Source organism: Protobothrops mucrosquamatus, unplaced genomic scaffold, assembly GCF_001527695.2.
Source record: "Protobothrops mucrosquamatus isolate PMUCROS unplaced genomic scaffold, P.Mucros_1.0 scaffold2113, whole genome shotgun sequence".
Classification (NCBI taxonomy): domain Eukaryota; kingdom Metazoa; phylum Chordata; class Lepidosauria; order Squamata; family Viperidae; genus Protobothrops; species Protobothrops mucrosquamatus.
Genome location: NW_015388214.1, coordinates 37,832 through 63,606, shown reverse-complemented (window position 1 = coordinate 63,606; position 25,775 = coordinate 37,832). Strand labels below are relative to the sequence as shown.

At 38.4% G+C, this 25,775-nt stretch overlaps 1 protein-coding gene across 1 annotated transcript in view; it reads right to left on the bottom strand.

Annotated features, from left to right (window-relative positions):
• Positions 1 to 14,136, bottom strand: part of LOC107294826 (nck-associated protein 5) — a 45,126-nt gene extending 30,990 nt beyond the window's left edge. Inside the window, exons 1-4 of the mRNA XM_015824092.2 lie at positions 13,952 to 14,136; positions 9,207 to 12,868; positions 6,900 to 7,077; positions 2,636 to 2,714 (exon numbers count right to left, since the gene is read on the bottom strand). Coding sequence (XP_015679578.1) covers positions 2,636 to 2,714; positions 6,900 to 7,077; positions 9,207 to 12,868; positions 13,952 to 14,122 — 4,090 coding nt within the window. The 5' untranslated portion in view covers positions 14,123 to 14,136. The remainder of the gene's footprint in view (positions 1 to 2,635; positions 2,715 to 6,899; positions 7,078 to 9,206; positions 12,869 to 13,951) is intronic.
• Between the last annotated feature and the right edge of the window lie 11,639 nt (positions 14,137 to 25,775).

The window sequence follows — 25,775 nt, the reverse complement described above, 5'->3', positions numbered from 1 at the left end:
ATATATATATATATATACATTTGACAATTTTAAAAAAATAACATGGATAGTTCAACTAACTTTAATTTCTGGGTTGAATCAGTAGTCAGAATTGCATCTATAATCACAATGGTGAGATGAACTATTATGTTCAGCACAATACAAAGGGTTTGGAGCTCTAACTGACAGTCAAAATAGCATAATTTATAGAAGATTTTTCATTGTACACGTATAGATATCTCTATAATACTTTTTTTTATTAAACTTACAGAGAATCTTAGAACTAAGATAAGGATATTATTGCTCTATATTATGACAGTAACATCTCACAATGTAGACTTTTTTCCCTGTGGGAAGTGATTAATTTAGGCTGGTAAATTTAAATATTTGACTAAGTAACTACTTTAACTCCTTCAGAGAAAAGTTTATAGACAGGCCACGCACAGCTTCCAATTACTTAGTTACCAGTTCCTGGTAATTTGACAATCATCTTTCAAACTGTGTTATGACACTGAAGTACATTTTGCATGATTGTGTAGAATAACTAATGTCTGATAGATTTTTAAATCTTTGATTCTGTTTCCAGCTGAGTCCCTATTATAGCCTTGTAAAATATTGGACAAGCCTTTCTCATCCTTAATCCCTGACAGATTTATTTCTAGGAAAGAGGAATCCATCAAAGTCAGCTGCAGAAAGGCCAATTTTGATATGAGGCACCATCCTACCAACATATCTTTCTTCCATTCTTCTCATTAGCGATTGCTCAAGATTAACTCTAGTTTATTTGTTATTCGTAATATAGAATTATATTATTTTAAAGCAAACTTTCCAAAAGCCAAAATGTCCCATTGCAAGAGGGATCAAACTTAATGGTTTTATGAAAGCTTGGCTACTCGAGGCATCAGGATGTATTCTTTGACATCAGAACTCAAACAAGATGTTCCATAAAGGCTTCTACGAATGGATATGTAGCCCAATCATGCATTTTTTTAAAAAAAATTCTTTGATATTGATTTAATCCAAATCAATATCAAACGTGGAATGCTATGAACTTTTCCTCAACTCTGCAATAATTGTATATGAGTTTATAATCTTATTCCAGTTTCCTTCACTTTACAGACCTGTGAAGGTCATAAATGTAAGGATAGGTCATAAAGTCACTTTTGTGTTACTCTTCTAAAGGCAAATTGTTGCTACACGAGTCAGTACTTAAATGAGGGGTGCCTGTACTACCAGGATAAGTTCAATGGGCCTTGTTTTGGTGCTTTGTAACACAGAATAGAAACAAAAGCAGAGTGTAGGGTAGAAGCAAAAACAGCACCATGGTTCATAACATAACACTTTAAGTATGTTAGAAAACTATTTGCATCTAGGTAAGGAACTTCTTACTAACAGCAAATATGGCATTTTTTTTTAAAAAAAGCAAAAAATCTAAAATTTTAGAGGTAATTTTGCAAAGTAAACAATAGCCACGCTTTGTCTAATTTACACACTGCACAAACACTACCGGAAATATACAGAGCACAAGAGAGGAAGAGGAAGAGAAACTAGCATGTTTTTATTCCATAAATTAGGCTTTGAAGACTCAGAGTAGACTGAGTTTTTACTTGGTAAAAACATGTTGCATTTAAATAGATTAGAATGAACCCAATGATAAAATGGCCCCATAGCTACTTGCCTGCTTCTTATGTTTGCTTAGGGGGCTTGGGAGACAGACTGGTAGGTGAAATATAGGAAAAGTGTGAAAGAGATGAAAGTTTGTTGCATAAATGGAAATTTGTGAGACAGGCAGACATACTTAAGATCTTCCTTTCCACCTTTTTTTTTTTTGTTATTGCTTGGGTTTTTTTTCTCACTTTACCGAGAATTAGGTCTGATGCATAAAAAAAATGGTTTGGGTACATTCAGTATGCCACCCAGAACTTTCCATGAAGCCAAATACCATTTTTTTCAACAAAAATACCATTTTTTCCCCTACATACTGAAAAGAGATGTGATGAGAAAATTCCTGAAAGCTAATGTTTAAATTAGCAAAATGAAAATCTCAAATAATTGTCCATCAAACAAGAGCTGTAATGGAGGAAATTACCAGCTGGAGAAAAGCGTAGGAGAAATAGACTAATCCCCTTCTTCCAAGACGACAGATCTACCACAAGGCCAAAATGATGAAAAATGAGTTTGGATGGAACTTCGTTAAGTCACATGGTTTATGCTGTGATACACATTTCATCATTTGCCCTCTTGCTCCCCTTATGGATGTTCATGTGCAGTAACATGCCCTGGATTTCTCTATGGAGATGCTCAATCATCCAGGTCATGGTTATCCCAAAGGTGCTTTTTTTCAAAAGGCAACTGGATTTTCCTGGGTTTTTTCCCGTTAAAAACATTTTGCTTCTCATCCAAGAAGCTTCTTCAGTTCTAACTGATTGGTGGGGAAATTCTAGGCTTGGAAGAAGACTTGGAGTAAAGAAATGGTGACCACATTTTCCCTTGATAATAATAAGTTGTATTTAAACATACCCTGTATTTAAAGTTTCTTTATCTGTGGCTGCTATTTGAAAAGAAGTGTTAAGAAATTCCTGTCTAATTGTCCTCGTTTATTATGATTTAGTGGGTTACATAAAAAGAAAATACACAGTTCAATTTATTAGTTTACCTATTAAATGGCTTTGATTTCTTGAATCTGGGAGGTTATCTTCTGCATCTTCTTGAAAGTTTTCTCTTACTACCTTGACCTGCATGGCATTAAAAAAGAAAACAATAAAAATCTCTTTCAAGTATCTCTTTGGAAGAGCACAAGATAAAAGCCAAATGATTTCAGAACACACACACAGACATTATTTTTATTCTTTTGTTATCACCTTAGTGATAATATCTTAATATAACTTCCAAATCATACTCGGTAAGAATTTAAAGTCACTTCATCCTGTGATTAATGACTTCTAAATTGGTTCTAAATGCTTGAATAAAAGCAACATCATGCAGCTATCAAAAACAAATTTTGAAGACAAATAATCCTTAAACGAAAAACATCTTCTATGATTCACTTTTACAAAAGCAAAAAAATAGAGTTAAATCTCATGAAGGCATGTATTATTCTCTTTGGAAATATCACGTGTCATGATATTCATTTACACTAATAACACGAGATGTCCATGAAAAGTACTGTAGGACGTTCCTTTATTCAGTGCTAATATTACTTAGGCTTTATGCCAATAACGGCTGACAAACCTTTATCAAGTGCAATGCATTATCAGAGGGGGAACTAAATATAAGCAGTGGTTTATGAAGTCTCCATATCCCACTCTCCTTTGTGCACGTTAAATTCCATTTTAGATTAATCAATTTGGGGGAAAGTCCCAGAACTACTGAGATATAATGTCTAATTTAGTTCAAGGTAATTTGTAGAAGAATGATACTGAAACAGAATAAATCATTTCTGCTGTAGTTGTGCTTCACTATCATCAGTCATATAGCCTTGGAATATTTACAGGCCCACCTTATATGCCACTTAGTTAAACAGTGCCTTAAGTGTATATGAAAAACAACATTCCCCACAAATAAATACTACAGTCTAATTCACCCACAGCTCATAAGCATCAGTGGGCTGGATCAACTCTGTGTTAGCCTGGAACAATTTCATTACTTCTGACCCCTTCACATATACTACATAGATAGGGTTCCTACCAATTGTGAGATAGGGTAGTAGAATATCTATAACAGAAGAGAATAGTAGAATATCTGTAGTAACTACACATATTCCCTAGACCAGAGGTCCCCAACCTTTTGGGCACCAGGGACCGATTCTGTGGAGAGAGGTTTTTCCATGGACTGGAGGGTGTGTGGTTTTGTGTGCTGCCTGCATCTCATGGATGGGGCTTTGCTTGTTTGTGCGGACCAGTTGCTGGCATGCCGTGGCCTGGTACTGGTCTATGGACCGGAGGTTGGGGACTCCTACCCTAGGCAATTGGACTTCATTGTTGTTAAAGGAATATGTAACTGCATACATACATAGATTATTAGAGCACACAATTGCACCTAACACCGTTCTGTCTTGAACAGTCTATATGCATTCATTTAATGCAATCCTAAGCCTTTAATCAACCCACTGTAAAAGAATTGATGCTACAACATATCAAGAAATACAAAGTTTGATAGATACATCACTTAAGTAGTCTTTTTCTTTTTTTATTCCAAATAGTTTAACGTGCTAATGCTAGTTATTTTATTGACTTATTTTTATATTTAAAAAAAGGATTTTAAAATTGCACAAAGCAGTAGCACATGTAATCCAGTCTTTGAACAGTATGTTCTAATAACATTTTGATTTTTAACTTAGCAGAGTACTCTCTGGAGAAAGAATAAACAGCCTATTTTGTTGTTATAAGGAATAAAAATTATATTAATTATATTATATTATATTATATTATATTATATTATATTATATTATATTATATTATATTATATTATATTATATTATATTATATTATATTATATTATATTATATTATATTACATTACATTATATTACACACACACACACACACACACACACACACACAAAATCATCTCTATTCTTTTCCAATAAAATGAAGTGTATTTCTTAAAGATATAGCTGAAGACAGAAATGGCTAGGATTGCTACAATTGCAAAGACCCTATTAAAGGAAACAAAAATGCTTTTACATTACTGAGCCCTTAAACAATAAGAAGAAAGATTTAAAAGAAACTGTAATATTGGCTTGGCTTTTCCCCCCCACATAACCCCCCCTTTCTTTCTGTACAGTGAAGATATACCCTAAGCTGTCAGCACCATGTTAAATGGGGCATAGTTAAATTGAGTGGCTGTGATAAGGGGCTCTGCTTTGTTATCAAAGTTCTAGATCAGCTGGATTGAATTTCCTGCATATGGCACATTTCCAGGCTTCCATTCTTTCTGTTCCTTTCAGTGACATTGCAAGGGCAGACTTAGATATGCTTATAATTTGTGGTTTTATAATGCAGGGAACATCTACATTTTCAAAGAAAAGATGATACTATAGAAGCTACCGGCTTTTTTTTTTTTTTTTAAGGCAGAGCAAAGGGAAAAAAAACAGTTTTGTAACACATACACATACATATACACACAAGTCTTGGAAAGGTTCTTAACGGATGACCTTGCACATCTTCCAGGGAAGGCTTTATTTCACGAAAGTAGATAAAATATGCACACGTTATTCGGAAGTTGATCATTTTGCTCTTAAGCATCATAAAGACTATTTGATTTTCAATTCCCATCAGGTGGAACTTCTACATTATGTTTTACCTCTGCACTATGTATCTGAGAAATGGGTTCATATTTCAAACTTTATCAGACCTAGGATTGTTTGTTTGTTTTGTTTTATAAAGCCCACAGGAAGAGTGGTCTTTATAAAACAGAATAAGGGAAAACAAGCTGACATGCAGGACAAAATCTTTCATTTGTGCTTGATGAAAGAGCCTACTGAGAGCAGATGGTATCCCCAAGAAGGTTTATTTCCTATACTTCATTCATGAGATAGTCCTTAGAAAGCAATCTGTCTCATAGCTAGCCAAGCTAAATTATTCTGAACTTTTTAAAAATGGATGTGCAAGTGCTTATATAAACAGAATGGTGGAGTATATAGATCTGACACAGTTAATCCTCAACTTACAACCGTTCGTTTGGTGACTGTTCCAAGTTACAACAGCAGTGAAAAAAAGTGACTGATGACCTTTTTTCACTCTTACGATCGTTGCAGCATCCCCACGTCATCTGATCAAAATTCAGACGCTTGGCAATTGGTTCATATTTATGACGGTCGCAGTGTCCCGGGGTCATGTGACCATCTTTTGCCACCTTCTGACATGCAAAGTCAATGAGGAAGCCAGTTTCACTTAACAACCGTGTTCCTAACTTAACAACTGCGGTGATTTGCTTAACAACTGTGGCAAGAAATGTCGTAAAATGGGGGGCAAAACTCACTTAACAAATGTCGTGCTTAGCAACATAAATTTTGGGCTCAATTGTGGTCATAAATGGAGGGCTACCTGTAATAAAAAACAAATATTTTCTGGAAAGGGGCTTCAGATTATATGTTTATAAAGAATATGGCCTCTGACGGGTCGGGGGGGGGGGAAAGGCACATACCTTGTCCTATATACCAGCCTCCATACTGAGGTTGTCATGATCCCATTCAAAAACATACACGCTGATCCAAATCCCAATACATCTATTTCTGCTATTAAAGAAGCCTGGTTCGAGCACTTGCGTTCCTAAAACAGCTACAACTTGCAACAGTGAAACAATTAGGAAGCCATTTCTCCTTTCAGAAATTCCGATGACTGTCACGTATCCTTCCCAAAAGAAAAACCTTTTAATTTACCAAGTTAACTCCAAATGTGCAGCCAGCAAAACCAGGGTAGGAGGGTAGACTTAGAACAAATATTTAAAACAATAAACATTGCAGTAGATAGATACTAGATACCTAATCACCCTCTCTTGCAATGTATTCCTTGTGGTATCTGCTCCCTATGAATAACAAAATGGACTTTGATTTTAGCTAAAAAAAATGACAGGGAACTGGATGGCGCTGCTGTTATTATTTTTTATCTCAATCTGTTTCAATTACTCCTAAGAGATAAAAAAAAAAAGAAGGATTCCATGTAATTTTCAGGGTCTTGCTTCAAAGCACAGGTAGCCTGTGCAAATTTTAAAGCAGGCTGAGCCAGTGTGCACCGTTTGTTAGTCACTGAAATAGCATAATCGGATTCCCTAATCTGATCACTGGATGTTGACATTAATCCATCACTCCCCAGTTCTGAACTGTGTCCTTTCATCCTATGTGGGCATGTATCTTGTACTAATACAATAACAGTCTGGGAAGAAAGGAAATTCTTAAGGGAGTCTCCTCTTATTGCTTACCAAGGTCTCGTTTGGTATTTCTATATCAACCTTTGTTTTGCTGTTTTTCTTCTGGTTTCTTTGAGTATTGATGGAGTTGCTGGGAAGAGGAGAGCCCTGGGATAGGCTCTTCGACACGCTCCTGTAGGAAACATTTTTTGATCCACTTTCTGTCTGCTGGGCTGCCTTCTTATCAACTCTGCAGATAGAAAGGGATTCCTCTGATAAATGACCGTTGCCTTTCTTCAATCACTCTACCTTCCCTTCTGCTTCTTTATGTTTAGCGAAATCACCCTGTATCTTTCTCCCCCCTGGACCTCTGAGTGATAAACGTTGCTAACTAGCTTTGATCAAATCTGTCACTTGCAATTTCACGGACAACATTATTGTCGTCATTCAGGTATATCATTATTTGTTTTAAAATTTTCTAGGACTGTGAGCCAACTTGGAAATCATTGTACAATTATTTCTGGGTGTCTTTGTGACCTAAAATCCGGAAAGCGGTGAAAGTAATTACTTTTGTGGGTTATCTTCTTTGTATACGAATAATCTGCAGCCAGTTACAAGGGAGCATTAAACAGAACACAAAGGCAGATGCTGCATTTTTAAAAGAAATCTCTCCCTGATGGATGTATTAAATAAAAATGTGACGCTTAAAAACTGTATTCGTTTTAATAAGGCTGACTATTCTTTAATTTCAAAGACCACTGACCTGGCTAACAAAAAGCAGATAGAAATGATCAGAGCAGCCATGTGGAGCTGTTTTTATGGGGATATGTCACTCTATTTGGCAGATGGTGTTGGTGTTTTGCATGTGTGAATGCACATCTGCATTATAAACAGATGTCTCCCTAAAAAAAGGAGGGGGAAACCCGAAGTGAGAGCTGGCTACAAATCCTCTCCCAGACATGGCAGAATTTTTATAGGAGATTCCTACTTTCCATTTGAAAGATGGAACAACGCTGTGATCCCTTGGCTGTGATCCCTTGTCAGCCGTCTGAAATACCGCAGCTCAGCACAGGCTACCTACCCTCTCTGAGATTGCACTGTTTGATCATGTTCAAAGCTAACAAGCAAAATTATCAGAAAGTGGCTGTTTCTTCCCGACCCCCAGTTATTTAAGAATACGCAATTTCCTACAGTCTTAGCAGAGATCAATCACAAAAAAAGCAAATTACAACTGTCAAGCAACAATTAAAAGTTGAAGAACAATCAACGCAGCAGATAAAATCAAGTCTCTCCTTCAAAAAAAAAAAGGAAAAAAAAAGGAGAGACAAACCAGGTGAACTATTGTTCTGCTGAATTTTTTTTTAAAAAATGCCAACAAGCTCCAGGCCATATTAAAAAAGAAAAAAAAAACCTACCACCAAAGAGGAAACAAAGGGAGATTTCTATAGAATGAAATAGCCTTGGGCTTCATCACAAAGGCTTTAAAGGATTTGTAATTTATCACTAACTTCTAAAGAAACAGCACACATGAACTGAACTAAGTGCTAGTTCAATGTCCAAATATGGCTGAGCTGCGATTAGGCTGGCTGATGATGTCCTAAATCTAAATCTAAACCCTTTGAGCCAATGAAAAAAAGGACACACTGTGTGTGTGTGTGTGTGTACATTTATTTATTTTTGAATTTCCAATAGATCCAATCCAAATTAGAATTATTTTTAGTCTTAGAATTACTAATAGATCCTGCAAGTTACCATATCAAGCTGCTGTAACCTATCATCTCTTTATCCTGCCTCTTCTCTGCCCCCTTTTGTGCTTTTTTGGCCAGGTTCTCTCTCCTGCTTTCCAGAGATCCTTGCCAACAGATCTTTGAAACTGGCTGGTGGCAGAAGTTACTTTTGCCTATTTCCCTCACTCCAGCCAGCACACAAATCTTTCCTTTTCTCTTTCTGAAGCTATTTAGATAATGATTGCAAAGTTCTTTTTTCTCACTTAACCCCACTACTCTGCATTGTTTAAGTGAGTGTCTTGCAGTTTCTAAAGTAGCTTGCAGAGTTTCATGTTAAAAATGGGAAGAATGCTGCGGAGAAAGGGGGGGGTATAAAAAAAAAATCAAAAGACGGTCACACTGTTGATCTGCATAGACCATAGGCAACTTTGGCTCTTTTATGACTCGTGGACTTCAACTCCCAGAATTCCTGAGCCAGCCATGCTGAGGGGAAAGGGAGAGGTTTCCAAGCTGAGCCATGCTGGCTCAGGAATTCTGGGAGTTGAAGTCCACGAGTCATAAAAGAGCCAAGGTTGCCTACCCCTGGCCTAGACCGTCACTATCTGTGATGTAAAAGGGAAGATTCTAAATCCACATATGCTAAAATTCTTACCTGTGTAAAAGCTCTTTCATAAAGTTGTCTTTTCCTGAGTAGGTAGCAGTAGGGCTGTTTTTCTGTTCGGATCTTGTTTGGTTTGGGTTTGGGTGAACAGCTTTTGCCATTTTTTTTCCTTTGGGAGCACCATCTAAAAGGACAGAGGTTTTCCTGTTGAGCTCATTTTCCGCTTCGCAGTGCTGTTCACTTTTCTTTTTGTCTTTCCTTTTTTCCGATTTTGCTTGCTTACTTCCAAAAGCTGAACCTTTGGCCTCTTTCTTTTCTACTTTGACTTTTGAGGTATCTATTTTTCGGCTGTTCAGGGCTGGGAGTTTACTTTTACGGAAACCAAACCAGCTGGCAAGAGAAGGGCCCCCATTTTTTTGTTTCATCTCAGGCCCAGATGGGTTTTGCCCTTGTCCTTTCTGCATGTTCTCTTGTATGCACAACATCACTTTTTCTTCTATTGTAGGATGTGAGTTGGTTGAAACCGAAGCCTTTCCAGAGGTTTCGGGACCATTTAGACACATTTCTTGCAATGCTGTCTTGCTTCCTTCGGCTTTATGATGACGCTCCATCCTGTCCACGTTTTTCTGAAATGGGAAAACTTGGCCCGAGGAAACACTGGTTTGGTTGATTTCTGTCTGGGTAACACTTTTTTCCACTGCCGACTGACGCTTGGAAACGTCACTGCTTTTTTCATCTTGGCCAGGTGTTTTTGGAACTTCGCTCTGGGATGCTGATTTTTGGATCCCCTTTTTCAAAATGCTGACGCACAGATCTCCTTTTGGAGACGTTCGAAACGGCAGCTTGCTTGGGTTGCTCATCTGACTATTGGAACCGGTCACTTTTGCACAAACGCCTTGCCGAGTGCAAGGAACTGCAGGAGCCACCTCTGCTGTCCCAGCCGATTCTGAAACGAGCTTCATTTGTAATCCCTCCACTGCTGAGTTTTGCCTGGTCAGAGAATTCCCTCGTTCTGATGTGTTTGTTATAATCTGCGTTCTCACTTTTCCCAACCGTTCTGGGGAAGGCGCGTGCAATATTTCTTCAGTATAAATACTGAAACTTTGACTACGGGCCTTGGCTCCAGTCATGCCAAGAGCTGGCTTCAGGTATGCTTTATTACTAGAAGAAAGGGATCTTTTAACAGATTTGTTTTCAAATCTATCCGGCTCTATCAAATTGCAAGTTTCAGAGGAAATGGGGAAGGCTGGGTCCATTTTGAGCTTTTTTGAGAAACTTTCCTTTATTTGGGGCTCTGGACTCCATTCTTCAGGGTCCGCCGAGTCTATAGTGGTTTGAGGTGAAGAGTCACCTTGCCTCTGTTTATCTGAATTCACGCTGCATTTAGAGGCTGCATTCATACAGTCTTTTTCCTGCTTTCCTGGCACGGTGGAACTCTTTCTGACAAAGCGGGGAGATGTTATGAATAATTTCAGTCCCACAGAGAGATGGGGCTTCAGGACCTTGTCAGACAAGCTTCCATCATCCCTTCCCTGAAATAGCAAAGGAACTGGAGAAGGGTTGATTTGCGGCAATACACTCTGTTCCCCAACTGTACTTATGTGATGCTCCAATGAAGTGCAGAAACTTTCGGGAAACTTTGGTTTCTGAGGTACACCAGTCTCCTGAGGCAGGGAGCTTATATCTTGCGGTGTGAAAGCTGTAGGGACAACTCTGGAATTATACAGTTCTTGGTTGCTGTAGAACATGGGCAAGTTTGAATTTGGTGGACCAGTTTTCTTGGTGAAAATCTTGGAAACGACTTGGCTTGTGGCAGGGGACTTTTCTGATATGCATTTGCCTTCTCCCTTGTCCTGAAAATGGTTTGATTCAACTGGAGGTGTTGCAGGCAGCTTAGCAGTTTTTGTTTCATAAACAGCAACGTTATGACAAACAGGCACTGACTTTCCTTTCTGTGGTGACAACTGGACGTCTTTTCTTGAATCACTGAGAAAACCCGCTCCTGGTTGGTCAAGAGCAGGGGGTGAATGTTCATAATGTGGTCTAATTAACAATGAAGCTGATCTGTCAGTAGGAAGGGGAGGGGATGGAGATGTGGCCTCCACTGGTGCCCCATCACAATGGACATCTCTGGTTGGTTTCTCTTCACTATGGACAGGCTCTAGAAGATGCTGAGGCAGGGCAGTTGACTCTGAGAGCAAATTCTTAGTGTCTGGATGGGCTAACATCTTGCAGTTATTCAAGCCTACTTTTGAATTCTGATTTGGATTTGGCATCTTTTGGCGTCTCGACCATTTTGCAGGTGACCGTGGACCTTTATCCAAGGTCTTAAAGCAATGTGAAGAGACTAAAGGAAAGTTTTCAGCCACGGGCACTTTTGCCGTCTGGGGTAAAAACCTTTCTCTGCTGGATACTTTTGTTAACTTGTGCTTTTGATTATTACCCCCCTGGATACAAGAAGGGGAGCTCAAATGAGAAGAAATACTGCATCCAGGCTTGGTTAGTTTTTGTTGAGAGGTATTTTGACACAGTGGTTTTCCGAAATGGATAGGGCAATCTCTGATGTGGGGAGTAGGGACACTTGCACAGTCATCCTTGAAATCACTTGGGGCAGTTTTTCTCTCTGCTTTATTAACAGGCATTTGCATAACATGGCAGCTTTTAGCATCTATTGCATTTTGCAAATTAGATACTCCCTGAGATAAACACGTAGTGTTTTCTGCATCACACGGCTGGTGAATTGAAATTTCATTTCTAGTTACAGTAACAATTCCAGCCTGATGTGAATTAAATTCAATAGGTTTGCCATCTTCGGCATCGAATATTACAGTAATACATTCTTCTGAAGAAGTCTTCTTTATAATTTTTTGTTGCTTAATAAAATTGCATGCCTTTGTCCTGATGTCTGGGGGAGGGGCTTGTTTTTCAGAAGATGCCAGCTGAGTGTTTCCTTTCTCCCCAAGCACACCACAGCTCTCTGTGTTCTTTTCTGCAGAGGGTGCTAATGACAAATACGGTGGGCTTTTCTCATCGCTGCTTTCTATATGTAATTCATCAAGGATTTCATTGTCATCAGTATCTGAAAGGTGTAAATTAAGGTCTCTCCAGCTTACACTGGAAAGACTTTTATCTATCTGCAGCACAGGCAGCTTCATATCCCTGCACGATTTTGCACCCAATTGAAATCCATTGACAAAACTAGTCAGTTTTTCGGGCTTTTCCTTTGAATTAAAGTAAGAACTTATTTCTGATAAATGCCTTCTATCAGGTTCCCAGCCAAATAAGCTGTCAGAAACACTGTGAGTTAATTTATTATAGTAGTGCCGACAGTCTTTCCTTGGTAGTTCATGCAGTAGCGCTAAAGGTGAAGAGTCATCATCCACATCCTCGTGGGAATCAGAATCATATACAAAGATTTTTTGGTGATCGAGGCAAGCCGCTTCCGTTTCAGGCCTGCCATTAGCCTGTTCTTTATGAGTGCCGTACTTAATTCCAGGAGAATAGATTCCTTCGTTAGAATCCATGCAATCTTTATAGCCCCATTTGGATACAACCGAAGGAGGTTCTAATGTTTTTTTTTGTTTTTGTAGCTTCTTCAGCCCATCCAAAATGTGGTTTTCCTTGATACGAGTTGGAGGTAGGTCATCAGCAGGACTGGAATGGTTGCTGGGGAGTGAAGAGCCTATACTTATCCTTTTATCCCAGCTTACTGACTAATTTGAAATGGGAAAAAGAAAATATATATGTTTAGTTGTAACTACAGAATTAGCAGTCATTAGGAATAAAAATGCAGGCTTTGAACTTCATGCCTAGACAAAAATAGGAGGGATTTCTCCCCCCCTTTGCAAGTCCCCAGATATCAATAATAATAATAATAATAATGAGGAGGAGGAGGAGGAGGAGGAGGAGGAGGAGGAGGAGGAGGAGGAGGAAGAAGAGGCAGGGCCTGGAGACAGCAGAATAGATGAGAAAGAACTGGAGAAGATAACAAAATACAAAGACCTACAAATAGAAATAAAAAGACTGTGGCAAAAGCAAGCAAGGGTAGTACCAATAGTAATAGGCGCCTTGGGTGCAATCCCAAAACAACTGGAGCACCACTTGAACACCATTGGCATTGACAAATTTGCCATTAGTCAATTGCAAAAGGCGGCTTTACTAGGAACCGCTTCCATCCTGCGACGATATCTGTAATACCATCAAACATCCACATCTGCCTATCCCAGGTCCTTGGTAAGGACTTGATAGGTAGACAAAAATGCCACATCCAGTCTGAACATCTGGCTGACTGGGCGATGATCCATAATAATAATAATAATAATAATAATAATAATAATAATAATAATAATAATAATAATAATAATAATAATAATAATAATAATAATAATAATAATAATAATAATAATAGTAGTAGTAGTAGTAGTAGTAGTAGTAGTAATGATAAGCCACCAAAGTAGCAAAGAATGGAAGCAAGTCCTAGATCAAACTATGAATGTTCATGAACTTCAGCTGGTGATGAGACAAATCTGACTTTGAATAAAAGTGAATGAATTGAAATGGGTGAAGAAGGGAAAGGGATACTTCAGATTAGATGTTCCACTTCTGCTGGAAGCCACAATACTTCTAGATTTATATTTAGGACTCTGATCTCGATACTCCCCATTTCTTTCTCCTTCCCATCATGCCCTCATTGTTTCAACTTCTAAGCTAAGCTTATGAAGCATCCCTTGCCAATAATAAAAAAAAATAGTAGGCACTTCAATTTTCTACTAAATCAAAGATGACCAATAGCTTACCTTTTTCTTGCATGCTTTCCCATCATTCCAAGAGGAACTGCTGGAATATTCACTGCAGGCGCTAGACAAGGAGAGTTCACTGCTGCTGCAGCTGCTTCGAGGATAAACTTGGTGAGGTCCAAACCCATTTAGCTGATTCTGGCATTTCAAGGCAGGTATTCCAGATTTCATATTCTGCTGGCATTCCTAAAGCAACAAAGCAGACGACATTATTTGGTGGGCTGAAAAAAAAGAGAGTGACAGCATCTCTCTGAATAAGATGACAAATCAACAACCTATTTGTATTCACACCAATACAGATCCAGTCTAACTACTGAAGAAATATTAAAACCACCATGCTCATATTTCATCCTTATTACAAGATTAACATTTCTCAATATTTGCTTGTTTTAAAAATTTATTTCCTTAAATTATGCACGCCCTATCCGAGCTAGTCTTTCAGTGACAGTCTGCTTGAAATATGCAAGGTTTATTAGCAATGTGCTCTAGAAAGATACTGAAGCTTACGTTAAAGCAGTACAAGAACATCTTGACAACTGCATTATAGCCCCACAACGTAACAGATGAGGCCCTAGAAAACTGTGCAAGGTAAATTAATTTAGTGCCCCAACTGGAATGTCCACCGAGAATGGAATCTCTCCATTACAGTCTAATTTTGGTTTCCTATCTAGTTTAAAGCTTTGTCTAAGAAAGTCTCCAGCGTAGGACAATCCATCTTTGTGTCACTGTCCGACAGCTAAAACCTCCAGCTTATGCTATTTATTGACACTTTATGGCTGCCTTTACTACTTGGGTAGTTATCAGCCTTTTCCAAATGCAATCTCAGCCTCTGTGACTAAACACCAGTTTCAAGGAACAGAATAATGAAGAAAGAAGCAGCACAGAAGTTGGTAGATGTGTTTTAATTTTGCTCCAGATGAGCATTGTATTTCCTACAAAGGTCAGAGTATCCTGCATGCTCAGAAATCTTGCACAAAATATGTTATAAAGCCTCTTTATGAAATGGATCAGAGACAATTGTGTACTTTGTTTATTTACAATATTTGTACATTACCTCCACAGAAATGATAATGAATATCAAATGAGTAACATATTTGCATTTCCTTGGCATTTTGTACCAAGTCTCATGAATCTCAAAAACATTTCCCCCGCATTCATGAGCATTGCAAGGCTATGCGGCTACATTGCTTTACATCGCTTAAGAATAGATAAAAACAATCTACTCGGATATCCATGCAAAGTTTATGTGCAAGCAGTTCATTATACAAGATGAAATGTCTTCTAACTTGGGTTTCAATCTAATAATTGTTGATCAACTACTGTGGCTGCTTGCCTATTTGCCAGAGGTCCCCCCCTGGTTCTAAGCCTCAATATCAATGCATACTGCTAATTATATTCCACATTCTTAAAAGTAGAGAAGAAAACATTCCAGCGTAAATTTGGATTTACTCATTGTGCAGATAATAATGAATCTTACACTTCTTTGCCCTCCAAGCTCACAGAAGTTGGTTTTGAGACACTATAGGATGCCTATGTCCAACTCTGGCCTGCAGTATTTGTTATGGACAAAAATGATATATTTCAGAAAATTATTGTCTCTGGTGATCATAATTGGACTATTTTATTGTGATGTGTAAAATGGGCCAGAAAAAAAATAAAAAATAAACATAATGAATCTCTCTCAGTCAAAAAGGGACTTGCTAATACTGTTCTGACATAATCTAGGTGGGGAAAGCCACAAAATATTAGTGAACTGATGAAATGTGAACCTAATTTTCATTGAAACATTTAACTTCTTTCTGAGTGGTAGCCCTTCTAGATTAGTGAAATCATCACAAGACTGAATTTGCTTTAAAAAAACCTGAGATTTCTATTTTTTTTTTTTTTAATATGGATGGATTTATTTCTTGCTTTGGAAGAGCATCTAATTTTCTTCCATCTAAGCTACATCAACAATCTGATGTCAGGGTATCCTGATGCTTCAGTGACAAGTTGTCAGGAACTATATCTATGATACACCAGAACATCTCAGGAGCATGGTGGCTCAAGTGGTAGGAGGTTAGCTATCCCATGTTTGAGACCCGAGAGCTGCCATGGGGTAGGGTTGAGCTCCGTCCTTTGGTCTAGTTCAGTAAGGGCGAAACTTTCAGAGACTGAGTGCCCCAAAACCGCCCCTGCCTCTCCGCCCACCCCATCCGCCCCCGCCTGATCCGCCCCCGCTCCCCTACAAGGCCACCCACCGCCTCCATGGCCCGCCGCAGTAGATCACCCAGGCGGCCTAGCAGCGCCGTGGCAGCCACACCCTCCTCCCGTGCTCCGCAGCATCATCTGCACATGATGGGGTGTGAGGGCGGAATCTTGTCCCACTGCCCAGCTGCCATGTCCTTGGCTACGCTGGACCACGCTCAAGGGTGACTCTCCTCCAGGGGGGCTGCTGGTGAGAAGGGGGAAGCGGGGGAAGGCAGGGCTGGGGCAATTGTGTGTGCCCCCAGAGAGGGCTCTGAGTGCCGCCTCCAGCACGCATGCCATAGGTTTGCCACCACTGTTCTAGTTCCTACCAGGGACATTAAAGGAGCCCCCAAGTGGGCATCCCCAGGGCAACAAATGTCACTGACTAATCCTTTCAACCCAGAAGTACAGAGGTGCTTCTAACGAGTGCAAAAACCAGAACATCCATCCATCCATCCTAAATAATAACAGGTAGGATCTAAACTGAATATTTTCTGTAACGATCCTTTTTAATATGATATCATATAATGTGTTCTTTAATACTAATAGCTCTCAAGGCTTCCTCTGACCTTATACTGTGGTGAGAAGAGGCAAATGTATGAAGTAATGCTTACTTACAGAAAGCTTTGCTGCAGAATGGTTTCCTGTAATGACTACTCTATTTTTAATATAATTTTATTTTAATATTTTTTTTAAAAGGAAAGATAAAAAACTAATACAAATTAATATTAGTAAGAAAAAGACAGAAATCAAAGAGGAAGTTAAAAGCATGGGAAAGAAAAAAAGTAAAAGAAAAACAGAAGAGAATATCAAGCATACAAATAAGTAGCTTCTGATCTTCTTTACAACAGTTGTAAGTACAATTATAATTGTACTTATAATTATAATTATAATATGTTAGTTACCACCTTTAAAGCGCTCCATGGCATAGGACCGGGATACCTCCGAGACCGCCTTCTGCCACAGACTCCCTCCCACAGACCGGTACGCTCCCACAGAGCGGGCCTCCTCAGGGTGCCGTCGGCCANTGACCTAGGGTGAATTTTAAATAGGGATAATTTTTAATGATTTTAATAAGAGACACAGCTACAAATATTTGGTTTTTAATTGGCTTTTATTGGGGAAATGTACTATGTTGTTTTAATATGCTGTGAGCCGCCCTGAGTCCCGTGGGGAGAAGGGCGGCATATAAGTCTTAAAAATAAATAAATAAATAAATAAATAAATTTACTGTACTACATATTTTGTGATTAACTCTCTTTCCATAACTTAAACTGTATAATCATCAAAACCATCAAGCATAAGTACATTTTTTTTTTATTCATGCAAAAAGTCCATAAGGGACTTCCAGTCAGCAATGAACATAGATATTGTCGAAGAAGTCATTTTAGCAAAATCTATTATCTTGACTAGTTACATCATCTTTAGAAACCACTCCTCCATTGTGGGTAGTGCTGAAATTTGTCATCTCAGTGTGTACAATAATCTCACTTGCAGTTATCATACACAAAACACGACTTTTTTTCCAACTGTTTGTCCATCTATCCCAAAAGAAAAAAAAATCTGGTCTCAATTGTATATTAATCTTTAACATTTTCTGAATTAGTGTGTGAATTTGAATTCAAATTTTCTAGTTTTCTTTCAGATGTCCACCAGACATGATAAAATATCTACTCTTGTTCACGTTTCCAACATAAATTTGAAATCCCTTTACACATTCTACACAATTTCACTGCTGATATACCAGCAGTGTATCATTTTATTAAAAAAATTAACATTGTAACAGTGTAAATTTCCATTCTTTCAATATCATTTCTCATTATTCCATCTGTATGTTATAACTAATGTTTTTAGCCGGCTTTATTGTACATTTTTCCATTTGTTCTTCTGCTTAAAATTTTAGTAAGTTTATACATTTTAGCAATTATATGTTCTTCACATTTCAAACTTAGACTTACAATGTTCAAAATCTTTTGTCTACTTTAGATCCTTTTAATAACTGTAAGTAACAAAACCACTGACAACTGTATCCTGTGCCACTAGTTCATCTCTTAATTTTATTTTATATATCTCTTGATAACATTCTAATATTTCGTGATACATAGCCATTTGTGTTTGCCTATTATTTCTCATCTATAGAATAGTTCTTGTTTAGAGAGCCACAAAGGTGATTTGAGGCATAAACTGGATTTTATCGATGCCATATTCTCAACATGGCATGTCTAATATAATAATTTTTAAAATTCCCATTAACATTGACTTTATTGTACCAGAAATACCATGCCACTACCCCAAAGTGGAAAACAATTTCTCCTTGTAAGGTAGAATACATCATATTTTTGAAAGGTTATAAAAGTTCATCCTCAGAACATTTATATTAAGAACCTAATAATCCATCTGGCCCAAGCACTTTTCCTGGTTTAATCTTTTTTACAGCTTCAGAACCTTCCCTCATTGTTACAAGTCCATTAATAATCTGTCTCTCTTCCTCTGTAATTGTCAGTAAATTTTATTTCTTTAGATACAGTATTCATCTGTCTTCTCTACAGAGATGTCACTTCCTTTACACAAGTTGGAGTAATATTGATAAAATGCTTTTTTATCTAGCCAAGTTGTCCATTAATACAGTATCTCCCTCTTGTAATTTCAATATCACTTTCTTTTTTTCTTTTTGTAATTTATATGCCAGGCACGTCTATGGTTTATTTGCAGACTCATTTTTTTTGTTTCATATAATCTATTTTTTATTTCCATTTCTCTTACATAGATAACTGTCATATAAATAACTGTCATAAAAGCTTAATTTGTTGAGAAATTTCTCTCTACAAATTCCTTTCATTCTTTTTTCTCATCCAAAATAACTTGTTTTCTCTTGACTCTTTTTTTGAGTTTTATAAAATAATAAAATAAAATAAAAACTTTAATTTAGTTTAGTTTGTTTTAAAACTTTAAAAAACTTTAGTTGCATACCATAATCATTCTTAAATCAATGCCTTTACTTGTTATTTTCAAAAAAATATTTTAATTTCTTTTTATATCTCTCCACTATTGCTTCTTTCTGTAGCAACATTTCATTTAGTCTCCATCTAAAAGAACTAGATTTTCTTTTATAAACCAAACTCACAGAATTATGATCTGATAAAGCAGTGGTGGCGAACCTATGGCACGGGTACCAGAGGCAGCACTCAGAGCCCTCTCTGTGGGCACGTGCGCTGTCGCCCCAGTCCTAGGCCTTCAGCTGGGTTTTATAAAACCTTTTCGCTTTAGGCCTCCGCTGGAGTGTGCAAAACAAAAAAAAGGTTCAATCAATCAGTCAATTTCAACTTCTCGGGGAAAAAAAAAGATCTTGCAAAGTTGGAATTGAATGATTGAACTTTTTAATCCCACCCAGTCTGCCATTACCACTGCAGCCACGCCCACCCAATGGGCCACCCCCCCATGGGCCACCCCCAGCCAATGGGCCATACCCACCCAGCACCCGACGATGCATCAGTGGGTTTTGGGTTGCATTTTGGGCACTCGGTCTCTAAAAGGTTCGCCATCACTGTGATAAAGTCTTTGGTAAAATCTCTACTTTAGCAAACTTAGTAGCCAAGTTCTTTGAAATCAAAATCAGGTCCCTTGTTGAAAAGGATCTATCTATGTCTTTGAGCATAGTGGGTGTACTCTCTTGGAATGCCATTTTTCTGTCTCCAGATATTAACTAGCCCCCAAATTGTTCATCACATCAAAGAAAACTTTTGTAATTTTCTGTAAGTGATTTTAATATTTTTCTCAGAAGTTCTATCCAGTTACCAAGAGATAATTCCATTCCAATTACCTATCAAACTTCAATTTTTATCAAAGAAACCTATTAATCTCTCTGTTTTTATAGAACAGTGCTTTGTCCTCATTTGGAGCACAAATCCCAGTATTAGTTCTATGCACACTGACTTCCACCCTAGCAAATCTAAAAACAGATTCATATTGTAGTTGAGGATGTTCATATGAAACAACTTCCTTCCTTCCTTCCTTCCTTCCTTCCTTCCTTCCTTCCTTCCTTCCTTCCTTCCTTCCTAAATAATTAATACCAATAGCACCTCATTCAGTATCATCCCCTTTCAGTTTTTTATGGCATCTTTGGAGCTTTTCTGTACTTTAATCTGACACCTCCATTTGAATCTCTATCAGCTCCTTTTTATTTATTTTTTATTTTTTTTATTTTAGAAATTCCTTCACCTTCTGGACAGAATGCAATTGAACCTCTGCCATTTAATAGTAAAAAAAAAATCACACTTTCCAAATGAAATGGGATATTTTTCTGCTTTAATCTCTCAGTCAAAAAAGAGTAGTTTTTTTTTCTTAGGCAGGTTTCTAATTGGAATTTCTTTAAGAACAATTACATCCATATTATCAATCTTCCGTCTTGTCTTAAAATGCTGTTGCAAAACTTGAACTCTTGCCTTCTTCCTGACAGTGCACCAAAATATCCCTTGAAAGATTTCCTATTTTTGCAAATATTGTATTTATTCTATATACTTTGCCAGGTTCCGCCTTGTATCCTTTTAAGCCCAATCCAAAAAATTTGCTAAATCTTTAATATCCTTTTCTGTAATATTTTCACAGAATCCTCTGAGGTTGCTCTAAATCTCAAACAAAATTCCTTGTCTTTCAATTCCAATAGAGCCAATTATTAATTCTCTTTTCAACTTTCTGTCTATAACTTCTATTTTATTCTCCCAAATTTTCATATTTTCATTAATTTGTTTTACATCTCCAGACACTTATTGTGTCTATACTGCTCAATTGTTCAAACTTTTTCTGAAGCAAATCTGGTGTAATTCTTCTCCCTGTGGATTGCTCTAGTGATCCTCTTGTCCTATCTATTATTTTTGCTGTTTTTCTGGTAGTTACTATTATGATATCGTAATCCAAAAATGAATGTGTCTTGTGCAAGGAAAAATACCAAGCTCCCTCCATTTTTTTTCCTATTTTGTCTTTCTCTGCCCTTCATACTTTTGACTCAAATGGCACTCTGCAATTATAGTTGGCATCACTATAGTTACACTTAGCATCACAGTCTGCCTTTATCTTCTATTTTGTAAAATCCACCAATTGTCCATACTCTTTAATAGTAAACAAAAACAGTTACACAAAGATCTGGTTCATTTGTCTATTTTAATTTCAATTTGTTTAAAAAATCAAAAAAGTAATCTTTCAAAATAAGTATCCCTTTTATTAGTTTTACATTTTCTTATCTCTGCTCCCTGTTAACTTTTGCCAAAAGTTTTTAAATCTTTAAAACCTTTCCCCCCCCCCCCCACTTTGTAATCCAGAAAGAATGTTGACTTGCTAGGTTGAATTTTCTTATTCTCTCTTTAGTTATAAATTAATTACATTCTGAAAGTGTTTAAGAATGTAGGAAATGAGGCTCACATATATGAACCTTGTGTCCATATACGCTGCACGAAAACTGTGAGCCTAGTTGAAATCTCCCAATCCTCAGTTGCTTAACTCACAAGTCAACTACAACAACCTCAGTTCCTGTGCTCTGCTCACAAGGAATAGCTGTCCAGGGTACAACTAGGGGATCTCAAAATCTCTCCTTTGTGTGGCAATACTGCATGGGCAAAAATTCACTGCCTGGCCATCAATATCCACCACAATGCCATCCCCACTACTTAAGGGACATCTAGTTCACCATGAATCCTCACAAGAACATCCCCTTTTATGAATATTCTAATTGAGAGTCTAAACTAGGCATCTGAGTTCACTCAAATTCAGACAAAAAATGATGGGCATATAAAATAGATTTGCAAGGCACCTATCAAATTTACATATCCCAAACTCATCATTTGATTTAACACGAGTGCAAAATTATAATTGGGAAAAGTGCACATTTTCCAGACTTGTGAACCTCGGTGGGGGGCAGGATGCTAAATGGCTAGGAGTGGAAGACAACAGCACTCAACACTGGTTTGCTTTGTGTTATCTGCTGCTTATTAGGTGTTAACACTAACACCTGTCAGAGAGATAGAAAAATATTCAAGCACCCTCTGAAAACCAACTGAATTTTTTAGGTGCTTCGGGTGGACTATCCAAATTAGTCCAATCAACTTACAGGGTCTCCTAATCACAATGGAATCAGAGTATGGTCTGACCCTACCAACCATTCATTTTCAGATGCTCCAATAACTGCTTGGAGATAAAAATGAGATCCAAAGTATAACCATCCCCTGAATTAGAGGCAGGATAACTTCAAACAAGCCTATGGTCACCATGGAGGAAATCAACTCTCAAGCTTTATTCAATCCTGAAAACTAGCAGAGTAAAATCACCCAGGATCGAAAGGCACTAGTGTTCTGCTGCCAACCCCAAGACGTAATCAAGCAGTTCTAGAAAGGGAACCAGCTCATAGCAGGACTGTCTGTACACAAGAAAGGCTGCAAATTTCTTTCTACAACCTAATATCACATTAGAGATATTTATGTCCACAGCAGTGTCTTTGGCCATAGTCAAGGTCTTATCTCATGATTAGAGCTACCTCTCCTTTCCAGCCATGATATCAAAGCTGTTGAAAGACCAGATAACTATCTGGGCAAATTTCTGACATGATATAATAATAATAATAATAATAATAATAATAATAATAATAATAATAGTAGTAGTAGTAGTAGTAGTAGTAGTAGTAGTAGTAGTAGTAGTAGTAGTAATAGTAATAATAATAAAGTTGGAAGGGACCTTGAAGGTCATCAAGTCCAATCCCCTGCTTCGGACAAATGGCTGTCCAGTTTCTTCTTAAAAACTTCCAGTGTTGGCGCATTCACCGCTTCTGGAGGCAGGTTGTTCCATTGGTTAATTGTTCTAACTGTCAGGAAGTTTCTCCTTAGTTCTAGGTTGCTTCTCTCCTTGATTAGTTTCCATCCATTGATCTTATCCTGCCTTCAGGCACTTTGGAGAATAGCTTGACTCCCTCTTCTTTGTGGCAGCCCCTGAGATATTGGAACACTGCTATCATGTCCCCCCTCGTCCTTCTCTTCATTAAACTAGACATACCCAATTCCAGCAACTGTTCCTTATATCATCACTCTTACTCAGCCAAATTCTGCTTATACTTTCTACCTTATCCAATACGAAAATGAGGGCTGAGGATGGACATTAAAAAAAAAAAAGCATCGGAATGATATTCAGGCATCCATGGATGTCTTTAAATATATCTTTCTATTTAAACAGACGGTAATTTTTGTCCTGCAGACATTGAATCATTTCTTTAGATATCCTCTCAAAAGTCTCAAAGATTACTCCTGAGGTGCACTAATTACATATATTTAACTTGTCCGTTGGTTTATTAATTTGCATTTCATGACAAGCATTTTTAATCATAGGGTTTAAGCCATCAACACATTCAGAATACAAAACCCTGCTTAAGATTATAATTTAAATACATAATTGTTAAGTAGCAAGAATGGCAATTGTTGAATGAAGCTATTGCCAAGCTAAAAACTATAAAAATCTATCATGAAAACTAAATTATAGATTGTATGAGCGGTCATTATTCTTGTTCAGAACCTTTGAAACAATATTTTATCATATCAAATTGGAATCTGTCAAATTTTTATACTTATACATGAAAAAGATACATTTTCAGGTCTTTTGTGCTTTAATTCTATTTTTTATGATTTATTTATTTATGTAAGCTATGTTTTGCTTTCCTCAATGAAACATGAAAGTCATTTTCCTTAAAGTTTTGCCAAATAAGCACAAAGGGAAGCACATTCAAAAAAGGAGAAAGGGGGGGGGGAGAAGCAAAGCCCATGAATTTTTAAAAGTTCATACATAATATATCATAAAACCAGGATGAATAATATGGTGCTCCAGCTTTAATAAAAAGCTCCTTGACCATTTCTCACAAACTTTGAGATGTAATCAATACTCAAAAAGGTATCTTGGGGACATGGCCAAGAATTATTTCTTTTTGCAAAGAATGGCACTTTTTTACTTCAGCCAGCGAAATGATAGTGGACTTCAGAAAAAGAAGAAAGGGTTGTTATTTCTCCTTCTATAGCACTCTAATTCTAGGATGAGTTTTATTGTCCTCACCACACCCACTTCTTGGAGAGGTAAGAATCTGCTAAGCAGCGGTTCTCAACCTATGGGTCGCGACCCCATTTGGGGTCGATCGACCATTTCACGGGGGTCGCCAAGCAAGGCTGTCCGCCATTTTTTTTCCCTTTTCCGGCGGGTGCCTTACCTCCCTTGAGCTGGGCCAGCTAGTAGTCGGCCTGCTCAGTCTCTGCCGCTTGCCAGCTACGCCTCGGCCGGCGCAGGGGGCGGAACCACGCATGCGCGGCGCTCCCGGGCAGGGAAAGTCCTCGACTTATGACCAGTTGGGTAGTCCTCGACTTACGACCGGTTTAGTCCTCGACTTGCGACCGGTTTAGTCCTCGACTTACGACCGGTTTAGTCCTCGACTTATGACCGGTTGGGGGTCGCGGCATTAAAAAGGTTGAGAACCACTGTGCTAAAGGAAGAAATCAAATTCAAGAAAACTCATGGGAACCTGAACAGCTGCAATTACATCAAACTTGGATTCTTTTCTATCTCTGAAAAGAAATCCCCAAGTCAAAGACTGCATGAATGAAGATGGATGATCAAAGATGCATGCATGAAATTCATTCCTGGGCAGGAATAATAGAATGACCAAAGAATAATCTGCCAAGTATGCAAAAATTCAGCAATTGTGAAAATCCCAAATGCAGAAGATAAATTTCAAGGGGAGAATAAAGGATTTTAAAGCAAAAGAGCTTTATTGTAATTTCTCCTTTTACTGAGTCCAAGACATAGTACAAAGAGGAATTGTTTACTTATGAAAAAGTAGCAACACTTTTCTATTGTATGATATGACATCATTTATCAAAGCATTTTTCTAGATCAGGGGTGTCAAACTCAATTTCATTGAGGGCCGCATCAGCATCGTGGTTGCCATTGGGGGGCCGGGTGGGTGGGGTTAGCATGGGTGTGGCCTACTGGGTGGGGCGTGGCTGGCATGGCCGTGGCCTACTGGGTGGGCGTGGCCAGCTCCATGTTACTCACGTCAGAGGCACTTGTGCAGCCCTGGGCAGGACTGAGGCGCATCCAAGGGTGGGGAAGGGTGGGTGGGACAGAGCGAGCACCAGGGCATGGTCCACTGGAGGAGCCTCACTGAGCCTCAGGCTGTGCATGGGGCCCCTGGACAGTGGCATGGACTGCCCAGAGCCCTGGGCAGCGGAGGTCAAGCGCCCAGCCTGGCCCTTGAGCTCCCACGGCACAAGGACCCCACAGTCCTGCCTAGCCTAGCCGCACTTCCCCAAGGGGGCGCCCAGCTGCACTTACCTCCTCCTCAATGCTGCCGCTGCTGTGCTCACTCTCCTTGGCCAGGTTGCTCATGGTGGGTGCAGGAGGACAAAGTGCGTGGGTCAGAGGGAGGCCTACTCCCTCTCCATGCGAGGAAACCTGGCTTTGTAACCAAAGCATCCTCAGCAATAGGATGGGAGACCACCAGGGGAAGGCAAAAGGGCAACAGGGCTGCTGGTGGCCAAGTGCTAAAGCAGGACTTCCCTCAGACCCTCCCTCCCTC